Genomic DNA, 11849 nt, shown 5'->3' on the forward strand with positions numbered 1-11849 from the left:
GGTTAAGTAAAAGAAAGCCTTGAAGAAAAGTGCTGTTTAAAATGACTACAGGACAGGCTTTTCAGGATAACTAAACTAATTTTCTGTGTGGTTTTTCTCAGTCCTGAAGATAGCTGGCCTTTATGGAATTCCTACAGTCTCGCTCTTCTCCCTAGAGGACACAGTCGGTACTGCAGCCTGTGGGGATAAGGGCACATCTGAGTGTGTGTATAGGATAAAAATCAGTATCAGATGGCTTCCTAAATCACTCTCCACCTTATTATTTGAAGCAGAATCTCTCACTGAACCTGGAACTCTATTTCAGGGAGGCCAGATAGCCAGTGAGTCCTCCAGATCCTCTGTTCTATGTCTCCCTGGTGCTTGGATCACAAGCATGCCCTGTGCCAGCTTGTGTGGGGGCTGGGGATGTACACTCACGTTCTCACATCACACAGCAGACATTTGTCAACTGTGTCATCTCCTAGTCCTTATCTTGCTATTTCTTTGACATAGATACATAGTTTCCTCCAGAGATACTGGGTTTAATATTTTAGAAACACCATCTTTATTCCACTAAAAACTTCATAGACATAAAATATCCAAAATGCCCATTTAAAATTATTTTAAAATAGTCTTTCAAAACTTTGGCCTAATTTAGATATGCATATATGCATTAGTATAATAAATTCAAAATACCAGTTTGCAAGGTAACAAAAAATGTGCAAATGTACACATAGCAATCAGTAAATGCAGATTCTTTCCACCAGAAAGTGTGAACATACATGTGCATGCACTCACACGCGCGCACGCACACACACACACACACACTGTACTCAATGATACAATTGAATTACATTTAAGTTCTTAGTGTATGCTCCATCTCTGCATAAGGTGATAAGAAAAACTTTCAGTGTCTCCTTGACAACCACCTTTGGAACAGCACTGAATTAATAAAGACATGCACCTGTGCCAGTACACGCAGAGCTGGCATTTACCAGGAAACAATGTGTGAACTGAGCCATTTAAAGAATCAGCAAGAAGCCGGGAGTGGTGGCTCATGCCTGTTACCTCAGCATTCTCCAGAAACTGAGGGGAAAAGATTGCAGTGAATTTGAAGCCAACATGGGCTATTTAGTGAGTTTCAGGCTAGCCTGGCTACAGTTTAAGACCTTGTCTTAAAACTCCACTTAAAGAAAAGAAGAAGCAGCAGCAAAACAATAAGAGTAATTCCTGAATGGCAGCCATCAGCACACAAATGCTGTAACATACGATGTTTCAACTAAAACTTGAGGGCCCACATGCATGTCCTGTGTAGGGAGGGCAGGGATAGCCGCATGTCTCTATGCAGAGGTTCTCAACAGCAGAGCTTAGCAGCAGCTAGACACATAACTGAAGCAATGACAGTATCCTTTCTGCCACCCTCCCTCACAATTAGAGTCAGATTGTTTTTTAAGGTCTTTAAAGTTATATAAAGAAAAACAGCCTTCAGCCGACTTGGGCAACCCAGACAATATCAAAGCAAATTCTTACTGTTCGTGTCACTGTGTACACTTTGCTGTTCCCTGAGGCATAGTGGGCAAGTGAAGCAAGGTCTGTTTATTTAGGGGCAACAGAGAATAAATGTCTTAGATGCTACTTTGAGGATGCCTATTCGATTCTCTTGCCACTGTGAGGTAACAACAGCAGGCAACTGGAACACACCTCACACCCCACTCTACACCTGAACCACATCACAGTCACTGAAGTGTCCTTTAAGAAAAACACTGGGAATTTGTCCCTTTTCAGAAACATTACCTTTCTTTTAACAAATTTATCCCAGTAGTTATTGGGAAATGACCTAAAAGACACAAAAGCAGAGAAGTAAGAGAATTAACACTTTTAAATGATAAATGACATATAATTTGAAATAAAAAATATTGAAAATAATATGTATGCAGCTCTACCATCTACTTAGTACAATGAGTCATATAGCATCCCTGTTCATAATTTTTCTATAAGTGTATTAACTATCATTTGAATAACAGCAATAGGCAAATCACATTAAAATAATATGGTTGATATCTTTCTATAATCATATTTATTAACAAGTTGCATATTATATTTTATCATTTGTTTATAAGAGTGTAATATGTGTATACATATATATGTATGTATTTCTTGTCAGTTATTTAGAATGAGAATGTCTACAGACTGTCACTTTGGTGGGGGCTGAGAGGTGAAGGACTAGTCTAGCACATTCAAGGCTATGATTCAAGTACTCCTACTCCTAAAAGAACAAACTAGTAGATTAGAAACCTGCCACTTTTCCTATAAAGTCTTATTCCCCAGTGGAAAACTCAAGATCCTACTAGAAATAACTTCTAAGAATCAGCAATTCCAGGGCTGGGGACATGGCTCAGCAGAAGAGTGCTTGCAGAGCAAGGGCGAGACCTTGGATTCAATCCTCCTCATCATATTAAAAAAATTAAAAAGAGTAAACAAACTCGATCATAATATAATATCTGACTCTTATGGAACATAAACACTCAAAAATATACCACCAATAATTGTTTTTATAGAAGTTATAAGTTGGAATGGACGTATATGAGACACAGTATCTGGTTGGTTTATATGTTTTTATCTTGACCCAACAGGCTAAATAATTACTAGATTAGTTTTTTAAAAAGTGGTTTTTTTTTTCTTGTCTTACAAATGACATTGGAAAATTTGCTAGGTTCATGTGAGGCTGGTTGGTGGTGTTCTCTGGAAGCTCAGACACATTAGCAGTATGAGTTCAGTATTTCTGCCTTCATCACTTCAGCCCTTTCCTTAATGAACAATTTCTGCTTCCTCTGCTTTTGGAAGAGATGCACAGTGGGTTGTGAACCTGGTGCTACATACCTCCTGAGCCCAGGTAATGGCTGTTCATTGCCATCAGCACTGTGCAAATGGTCTCAAAGCGCTTTTTGATTAAGAGACTCAGACCAGAGGGCAGAATTGCAGGTATCCATTAGCTTCAGATGATTCTTAGTCTTTTGATTTTTCTTGGCTGAATATATAACTGTTATTCACTTAGGCTAAACTTTTAACAAATCTTCAGAAACTCTAGCAGAGAATTTCTTTTAACATCTTGAAATTCCTGAGCCCAGAATTGCCTCCCATAATCCCTCACTTACTGCGTGTTGATCACGAGTCTGTCCCACTGGCCTTTAATATCGTCTTCTGAAGGCTGCTCTGTAATGTAAAGTCCATCAAATTCCAATTTACGTGCCACTTCCTTCTCTCGCTTAAAAATAACCAATGGGACCTGCAGATGGAAATAAACATGTCGACATTCATTTAGCTGGACTGGCCATCTCTAACAGTCACTATCTTTACAAAACAGCTTTTGGGAAAAACTATTTCTCTTCTTACTTCAGGAAGGGGAAAAAAGTGAAAGTGAATGAACTACATTCAGGCAGAAAGAAGTATCTAGAAGGTTTTGGTAAAAGAGAATACATGTGCTTATGTTTTAAAGACATGGGAATTAATATATAATTGGACAAATGATAGTGTTCTAAATACTAAAGGGAGATAGGTGATTACAAAATATTCAATATATTCAAATACATATTACTTTGATGCAACAATATGAACAGATGTGAAAAAATCTTAGTGATTTTAGTCATGTCCCTGAAAGCATGTGTTTTAAGGTCTTTAATAACTCTATGCACAAAATGCTTGTATTATATAGAGGTAGATTCGTGTTTCAGCATTGGCAAACATCTTGGTGAGTGCAACAATGCCTTTGTCGTCTGTTGATGATTTCCCTTTCACATGGATGGAGTCTGTGCAAGCAGAGCTGGGAGGGACTGACACTGAGGAAGTATCCAGGGATGCTTACCCCCATGAGAAAAGGGGGACAAGAGGTAGAAAAAATTCCTACAGGAACATCTCACACTCTTGTCTTTTATTCCAAGCCCTAGTTTTTCAAACATCTTATGAGGCTTCATAGCTAGAGGTAAAGGGCAGTGAAATAAAAACAAATAAACAAATTTGCACAGGCAAGGGCATCCCCAAACACTCAGAGAGACAATATTACCACATTGAATTCTATTTACCAACACTTACTGTTACTCCCAGCAGGGACATGGGGATAAAGGCAACTTGGTTTCTAGGTGAAATAGCAGGAACTGCTAGTCTTCTGCCATAGATGGTGATGAGAGTTACATACCTAATCACAGAACAGTACACCCCACCCACAACTATTTAACTGTGAAAGGCTGTGGGCAGTGGGATTCACCTCTGAATGGTGAAGTTATACATGAAAATGTTGACTATATGAATGGTTATCAATAGGCAAAACCATAGTTGCAATCAATGACTAATCAATGGAAACTCGGAAAGGTAAGGCACCTCCAGTCCTAGCTTCAGAGATAGAAGCCTATGACCATAGTTGCTCTTCTGCCCTTAGCCCATCATTTCCCTCTACCCCAACTTGTTTCTTCCTTCTGCCTCAGAGATGTGGAGACCCAGAGTATGTCATATAAACACCACAAATTTCATTTCAGTACTTGCTTCCCCAGAAGTCCAATCTACAGACATTGTAAATACACAGGTACTTGGGTACTAACTTTCAAGCAGTAGTATCCAATGATGCAAAAGAAAGAGATGACAGTGTGCAAAATGGCTAAGATGCGCAAGGTGGGTTCCATGTAGCCACTGCTCTCCTCTAGGACATAGTGCACTGCGATGATTCTATGTGGGTTGCTGTCCAGGCTAGTGGTCACTTTGGCAGTGTCGCTGGAGCTTCGGGCAGCCAGCTCCTTTCCTTCAACCACAGAAGAAGTGGAAACCTAATTCAAACCATTTAAAACACAGTCAATTCACTTCGTATCACATCACCATAAAAGAAGGAAATGGAAACACAACCCCTGTAGACAGCTGAATGTGAAGTCAGTATGTACTGGTATCATGGAAAGACTAACATGAAAGGATAGAGACATCTTTTCCAACAGCAAATACAAGTAACAAATATGCTTCTAAAACTCATTCTAGAGGGCTGAGAGATGGCTCAGTAGGGAAAAAAGCTTGCTGTTAAGTCTGATGCTGACTCCAGTCTCCAGGAATGATAGGATGGAAGGATGGAAGGAGGGAAGAGACTCTTGCTAGGTGTTCTTTGACCTCCTCATTCATATGGCAACTTACTGTGTGCACACACACAGAATGAATGCTGTTTTTTAATTTGTGTTAATCCAAAATCTGCAGAAAAACACTAGATACTTTTCTTCTCAGTTATCTAAATAATGTTATGTGAGGGAGGTTCTGTCACATCCAGGCATCATAACAAGTAAGGAATTCAGATGAATCATCCTAGGAACACTGGGGGTGACCCCTCTGTAATACTCAGCCCTCATCAGTTGCAGCCAGCTGAGGTTCCTCCTACTCTTCCAGAAGTGTATGTACCCCGACTTCCTGGGCATCTGTGATGGCCTGGGCTTTGGTCTCTCTGTTTTGCTAAAGTGCAGCTTAGAATTGGGGTAAATGTGCTCTCTCAAAGCTCCCAGAGGAGCTATCCATTGCCATCAGTCACTTAGAACTTTTAGAATGGTCTTCAATCCACAGGGACACACATACATACCTTGTAGAAGAGCAGGATGAAATTGATGGCGAAGGCAACAAACAAGGCCAGCATTCTCATGTTGTAAAAGTTGCGAGCAAAATAGTTCTGAAGGGGGAAAGGGTTGAGAACAGGCCAGCCAGTAAGAGATCAGAAATTTGCAAACATTTTAAACAAAAATCTGTTAATTTTCACCAAAGTGCAGAGTAGGAGCTTGCTGTGTCCTTGGTATTAGAGACACACAGCATGAGACAAAATTTCTACCACCAAGGAGGAGACAGCTAGTAACAACCATACCCTCAGATACAAAGAATCATCAAGAACTCCAAGTGACATATTGATACTTAGGTGAGGGCTTAGGGAGTAGTTTGGATAGATGGCTTGGAAAGGCTATCTTAGGGGGTAGCTTGAGCACAGGCCTGCTGGTGGCAAGGAGCTAACTGAACCATAGATGGAGGAGGTGTAATAGAGACAGGGATAGTGAGGACAGGATCCTGAATTAAGAGTAATGCTGTGAGGCTGGAGAGCAGGTTAAGGGCATCTACTGCTCTTACAAGAGGATCTGGGTTTAGTTTCCAGCACCCACACAGAAGTTCACATCTGTACCTCTAATTATGGGGGAATCTGATGCCCTCTTCTGACCTCTACAGGTACTACATGCAAGTGGTACACACACACACACACACACACACACACACACACCATTACTCTTTTTAAACTATTTTAAATAGTGTGTGTGTGTGTGTGTGTGTGTGATTTTAGTTGTCTGTTACAGTAAACTGATTGAGTGACCTCTGAACTCATTAACAACCTCTAGGACTATACTGCAGAGATATATGTCCCAGCACTTCTTGGATGAATGACCTAATCTTTCCCAAAGAACATGTTGTCTCTTCTGTAATGTCAACATAACAACAGAATCAACTTCCCTCATTTAGTATGAGGAAATCCAGTTATTCACTTTAATATGCTATTAGTAATTACATACACTGCTTGATATGCTGTCATTGCTAAAACTGAGATTTTATTCTAGGATGTTGAGATTCTGGTGGAGAACTAAAGAGGACAGGATGTAGCTAGGTGATGGCTTTGAAATCCCTCTGTGGAGACAGTAGTAAGCATGGATGCAAAAAGAGATGATGTTGGCAGTGAGTTGGTCTCCATGGCATCCATAGACATGCACAGAACTGGGTAGGTTCTTGGGGAACTTTACAGGAAGAGCTGGAGCTGAGTTTTGACTTTTTGTTGTTTGTTTGTTGATTGGTTTCTTTTCTGTATTGTGTTATAGGTAAGAGACAAAGGACTCAAAGTTGAGTGAATAAGTCAGTGATTGGTATGGTGTATAGCATTCAGAAGAAACCAAAACAACCTAGCACAAGTGGATATAAGGAAAGAGACTACACTAAAGGCAACTATTTGTTATAACATGAAGTGAGTTTTAGTGTGATAAAGCCTAGCCATAGCAACAATGCCTCTCATTAACCTATCCATGAACATACTCCTCTCTGTTGGGGTCTTTGTCCTATAATGGATCTGGCTTTACTGCCACACCTACCTGAACTAAGACTGAGTAACACACTCAAACTGAGCCAGTTACACTGTCTCTCCTAGAAAGGAAAATAATAGGTCACAGAGACTGAGTCATCTAATTGTGGCTGTTGGATGGAGAGAGTCACAAAGACACAAAGGAAAGGAATCTGTGGAGGGCACCACAGCCATGACTGATCTTGTGTGTACAAACTGGGAAACATATGCCAAAGATACCAAGAGAAACAGAAAAGTGGAAGAGTTACACAGAGACAAGGAACATAGGAGCCCTGAGGCAGAGATGGAAGGAATCTCAGTTTCTTGCGTTATTCAACTGCAGAGACAGGCTCTTCAGGATCCACAGGGACACTAGAGGATACTGAAGCACCTACCCAGCCTGCTGCCATGGCAACCACTGATACATATTAAATTAACAATTACACAGAATTATCTCAGAAACATTTGTGTTCAGTGGACTCTGTAGCAAACACTCCAGAGAAAATATAAGATTTGGGGAATATTTCTATGAAAGTCCTATGAACAACTACCTTCATTCGCTCAATTTCTTCATTTTCTTTTGGAATAATTTTGAACTATTATCAACAAAATGCTGACTCATTAAATTTACATTTATAAAATACATTTATATTTTACTTATATGTCTATACATATTTCTTTTTAGTAAAAGGTAGGATGACAGACTCATTTGGTTTTGGGGTTTTGAACAATATATGGACCCAGGAGGCTGTGTTAGAAGATCTTGAAAATAGACCTAATGGGTTTTAAAGTATTTGTGGGAAGACCTACTATGCTGCCTGTTATTCAGTCAAAGGATGTCAAAACAATGTGAACATATGCAGTGGCCTTGGGGATGTCAGCCCATTTGAAGGTGTGTAGAGGCCATGGGGTGTCAGGCAGTATGAACTGCATAGAAGGAATAGTGACTTGGAAAAAGGCATTTACCCTAAAAAATACACTAGGCTGTAGAGATGACACTGCTGCTCTTCAGAGGGCCTAGCTTTGCTCCTCAGCACCCACATAGTAGTTGACAGCTATCTGTAATTCCAGTTCCGGCATATGAGATGCCCTCTTCTGGCCCCTTAGCCACTGCATATACTTGGTACACATCAATGCATGGAGGCACTCATATGTATGCCAGAAATAAAGATCAACAAACCACTTCAAAAGTTCGAATACGCTAAAATGAGTAGATAAAATATCTGCTTAGCCCCTGGTTCTGAAGACTTTGCCTTTATAAATCAAACCAATTGCAAAGAAAAAAAATACTTGGACAAAAATTTCTGTCCTAAAAGGATATAGACATTTTTTCTTGCTATTATTCCCTAAACAATACACCTTAACAAACATTCACATAATATTCACATTGCATTACAGACATAAATAATCTAGATAGGTCAAAAATACACAGAAGGACATGTGCTGTTCACACACAAACATTCCACCATTCTTATATGAGGGACTTGATTCTCAGATGTGGTAGAAGGGTTTTCTGGTACTATCTGCTACACACAGTCAAGGGAAATCACTCAATACTAAAAGCCATCCCCAAGTCTCACCAGCAGCTTCTGTTGATAGGCAATGATTTTCTTCCAGAATGCTGACTCTGGCACCTCAGGTTCCCCATATCGATGTGTATGAAGCTGCCTCAACTTCTGTTTGCCCTTATCATCTTTGGCTTTTTCTTCTTTTTCTCCATCTTCACCCCTGTGAAAACCAAGGCAGCACAAGCTCTCTAGAAGGTGAAGAATCAATCAGGTGCTTTGCAAAATACAAAATGAACAAATAAATCACAATATCCACTTAGATACTAAGTTTTGTATGTATGTATGTATGTATATGTTCATGTGTAAGCATGTGCATGTGTATATGTATACATGTGGGAACCAGAAGACAACCTTGAGCATCCTTCCTCCTTGGGTACTATCCACTTTGTTTTGTTTGACAGAGTCTTGGATTGGTTCACCTATTAGGTGAGGGTGACTGGTCAGCAAGTCCCAGGGATTTGAGTATCTCTTCTACCCTCCAGTGCTGGGATTACAAGAACAGGACATTATTACCCAGTCTTCTATGTAGGTTTTGGAGATCAAACTTAGGGTCATGTACTCATGTATCAAACTCTTTATAAACTGAGCCATCGTCTATGGCTCCCAAACTAAGTTCTACCCTAGTGAATACTATAGCATTCTGTATTTCAGAGTGAGAAAAATGATTTCCTGCCCTCCCCATAGATGAGTGATTCAGCAGAACTCAAATAAAAGGGACATTTTTCATGCTGGAAACTTTTTGTATTCATATCTTAGCAGATTCTCTTTACTTGTACAATAAAATATTTGACTACAAAATGGTACAACAATAAATACATTTCTTGTCCCCCATTTCAGTATACCTTACTTTTTAAATATACTTTTGTGAACAAGAGCTAAGACCTCATGCATGCCAGGCAAGCAATCTTCCATTCAGTTACAGACCTAGCCCTCTTTTTCACTATTTAATTTGAGACAGGGTCTCACTAAGTTGCCTAGGCTGGCCTTGAACTTCCCCCATATAACCCATGCCAGTCTTGGACTTGCAGTCTTCCTGCCCCAGCCTCCCAAGTAGCCATGATATCAAGACTACACTACCAGTTCTGGCAACACAACTTATTTCTAAATTTTGATCATTAAAATCATAATTCTATTTTTTCTATTTAATTATACTTGATCTCAGCTTAAAGGCTGAGAGGTGATTCTTTTATGGGGGTAAGGGGTTCAGCATACTAGTGAAGTTCAGAGGACAACTTGTAGAAGTTAGTTCTCACCTCCTACCATGTAGATTCTAGGGATCAAACTTAAGTCCTTAAGCTTGGAAGCAAGTGCCTTTACCTGCCCAGCCACCATACTGACCCGTAATTCAATTGTTAACAACCATTGACACTTAAAATCAAAGTCTGGTGCATTTGGTTTTTCTCATATATAATGCTAATATACTAATACATTGACACAGATAATCACACTTACCTAATTTTATTAAGGAAAATATATTAACTTTAATATCAATATAAGTATATTGTTATGTTAATTCCAGATAACAATGGACTTAGGACTAGAAGTTTAATACTTTTTAATACTTAGAGATATTCATTTAAGCTGTCTGTATACTTGCAAATATGTGGGGGGCAGAGGACAAGTTGAAGGTGTTAGTTACCTTCTTCCACCATGCGGATCCTGGGGATCAAACTCAGGTCACCAGACTTGGCAACTAGCATGTTTACCTGCTGAACCATCGCTCTAGTCCCAGGGCTAAAAGTCTACATAAAAAAGTGCTTTAAATGTAAGTACGAATCCTTCTGGTGAGGGCACAGATGCTGCAGTAAGCTCACACTAGGTCTAGTCAACACTACACTTCACAGTAGGTAAGAATTGATGTCCACTGTTCCATGATACATGTGCCAGTTTTTCCACTCTAAATGTCATTTACCTGGCCACATTAACAACAGATCCAAGATCTAAGACAATGAAAACAGGCTCACGAAATAGTAAAATAATGGGGAAAGTTGTAAAGTGGCTGTTCTGTGAGATAGAACCCTGACTTTAATTTTTTCTTAACTTTTTCTAGATGAATATATAAAATTACATATATTTGGGGCAAGGTAAGGGTTTTTATTATGGGAGGTCTGACATTTCTCCTGTTTCATGCTGTACTCTTCATCACCTACCTCTGTGTTGACAATAGACTCCACAACACCAGGTGTGCTCATGAAGATGAAGACCCCTAGGCCCATTCCAGCATTCCATAACAGAGAAGGTGTGTGTATGTGTGTGTGTGTGTGTGTGTGTGTGTGTGTGTGTGTGTGTGTGTGTGTGTGTGTGTGAGCAGGTAGGGTGGGACCCAGGAATCTGTCTTGTGTGTTTCTGAGTAGGTGGTACATGTGTATTCTCATATAGGTCACAAGCTAACCTCAGTAGCCATACACCCAGTATTTTTTGAACATAGTCTCTTCCTCAACTGGGGTTCTCTAATTTGGCAAACTTGGCTGCCTACTGAGTCCCAGGGCAGCCTCCCCATTGAATTATGAGTCTGCACCTCACACTGAGGCTTTTATGTGGGTTCTGGGGATCAAACTCAGATCCTCATGCCTATACAGCAAGTACTTTCTTAGCTACATTACCTCTCTAGCACTGAATCTTCATTTTTTAACAACCTCTAGGAGATTTCTATGCATGTGGCCTCAGAAAATGCTCAGAGTGATACCATACCAGAACACACTAAAGTGGCTGAATTTGCTACATTGGGTTCTTCCCATCTTTAAAAGGACAAACATTCACACATAAACTTTATCCACCAGCCCTTTCAGAGAGGCACTGGGGTCTCTTCTGATAAGGGATCATCTCACACACAGGCAATGCCCTTGGAAAGAGGAGGAAGGGTCTGGGTAGGGGGAAATCCAGGTGGCCCTGCATAGAGTCAGGTCCTGGATTTCAGACAGATGGGAGAATGGGTCATGTGACACCTTTGCAGGGTAAGAATCTCTATCCCAGCTCCCAAAGAGCAGGAGCCAAGCCAAGAGGTTCTGAGATATGGAGAAAACATGTGGCAGTACATACTCAGCCTTCTCAGGTTCAGACTTGGTTTCTTCTTTTTCTTCCTTCTCTTCTTTTGCCTTCTGCTCCTTAAACGTGTCAATAGGAAACAGAACACCAGAATTATTATTATTGTAGGTGTATGTATATATATGAGGTGCACCTGTGTCTACAGGTGGGTGTGT

General features: G+C 40.1%; 1 protein-coding gene across 11 annotated transcripts in view; it reads right to left on the reverse strand.

Moving 5' to 3' along the window:
* Ryr2 (ryanodine receptor 2) overlaps positions 1-11849 on the reverse strand; it is a 575348-nt gene that overhangs the window by 25729 nt on the left and 537770 nt on the right. For 10 of the 11 annotated variants that reach the window (XM_040755590.1, XM_040755595.1, XM_040755594.1 and 7 more), the window contains 6 exons: positions 11689-11753; positions 8662-8809; positions 5579-5665; positions 4572-4793; positions 3135-3265; positions 1774-1816 (listed from right to left, as the gene is read on the reverse strand). In XM_040755590.1, the coding sequence (XP_040611524.1) occupies positions 1774-1816; positions 3135-3265; positions 4572-4793; positions 5579-5665; positions 8662-8809; positions 11689-11753 (696 nt within the window). The remainder of the gene's footprint in view (positions 1-1773; positions 1817-3134; positions 3266-4571; positions 4794-5578; positions 5666-8661; positions 8810-11688; positions 11754-11849) is intronic. The other variant, XM_040755588.1, reaches the window with a different exon arrangement.

Source organism: Mesocricetus auratus, unplaced genomic scaffold (assembly GCF_017639785.1).
Source record: "Mesocricetus auratus isolate SY011 unplaced genomic scaffold, BCM_Maur_2.0 Super-Scaffold_100013, whole genome shotgun sequence".
Taxonomy (NCBI): domain Eukaryota; kingdom Metazoa; phylum Chordata; class Mammalia; order Rodentia; family Cricetidae; genus Mesocricetus; species Mesocricetus auratus.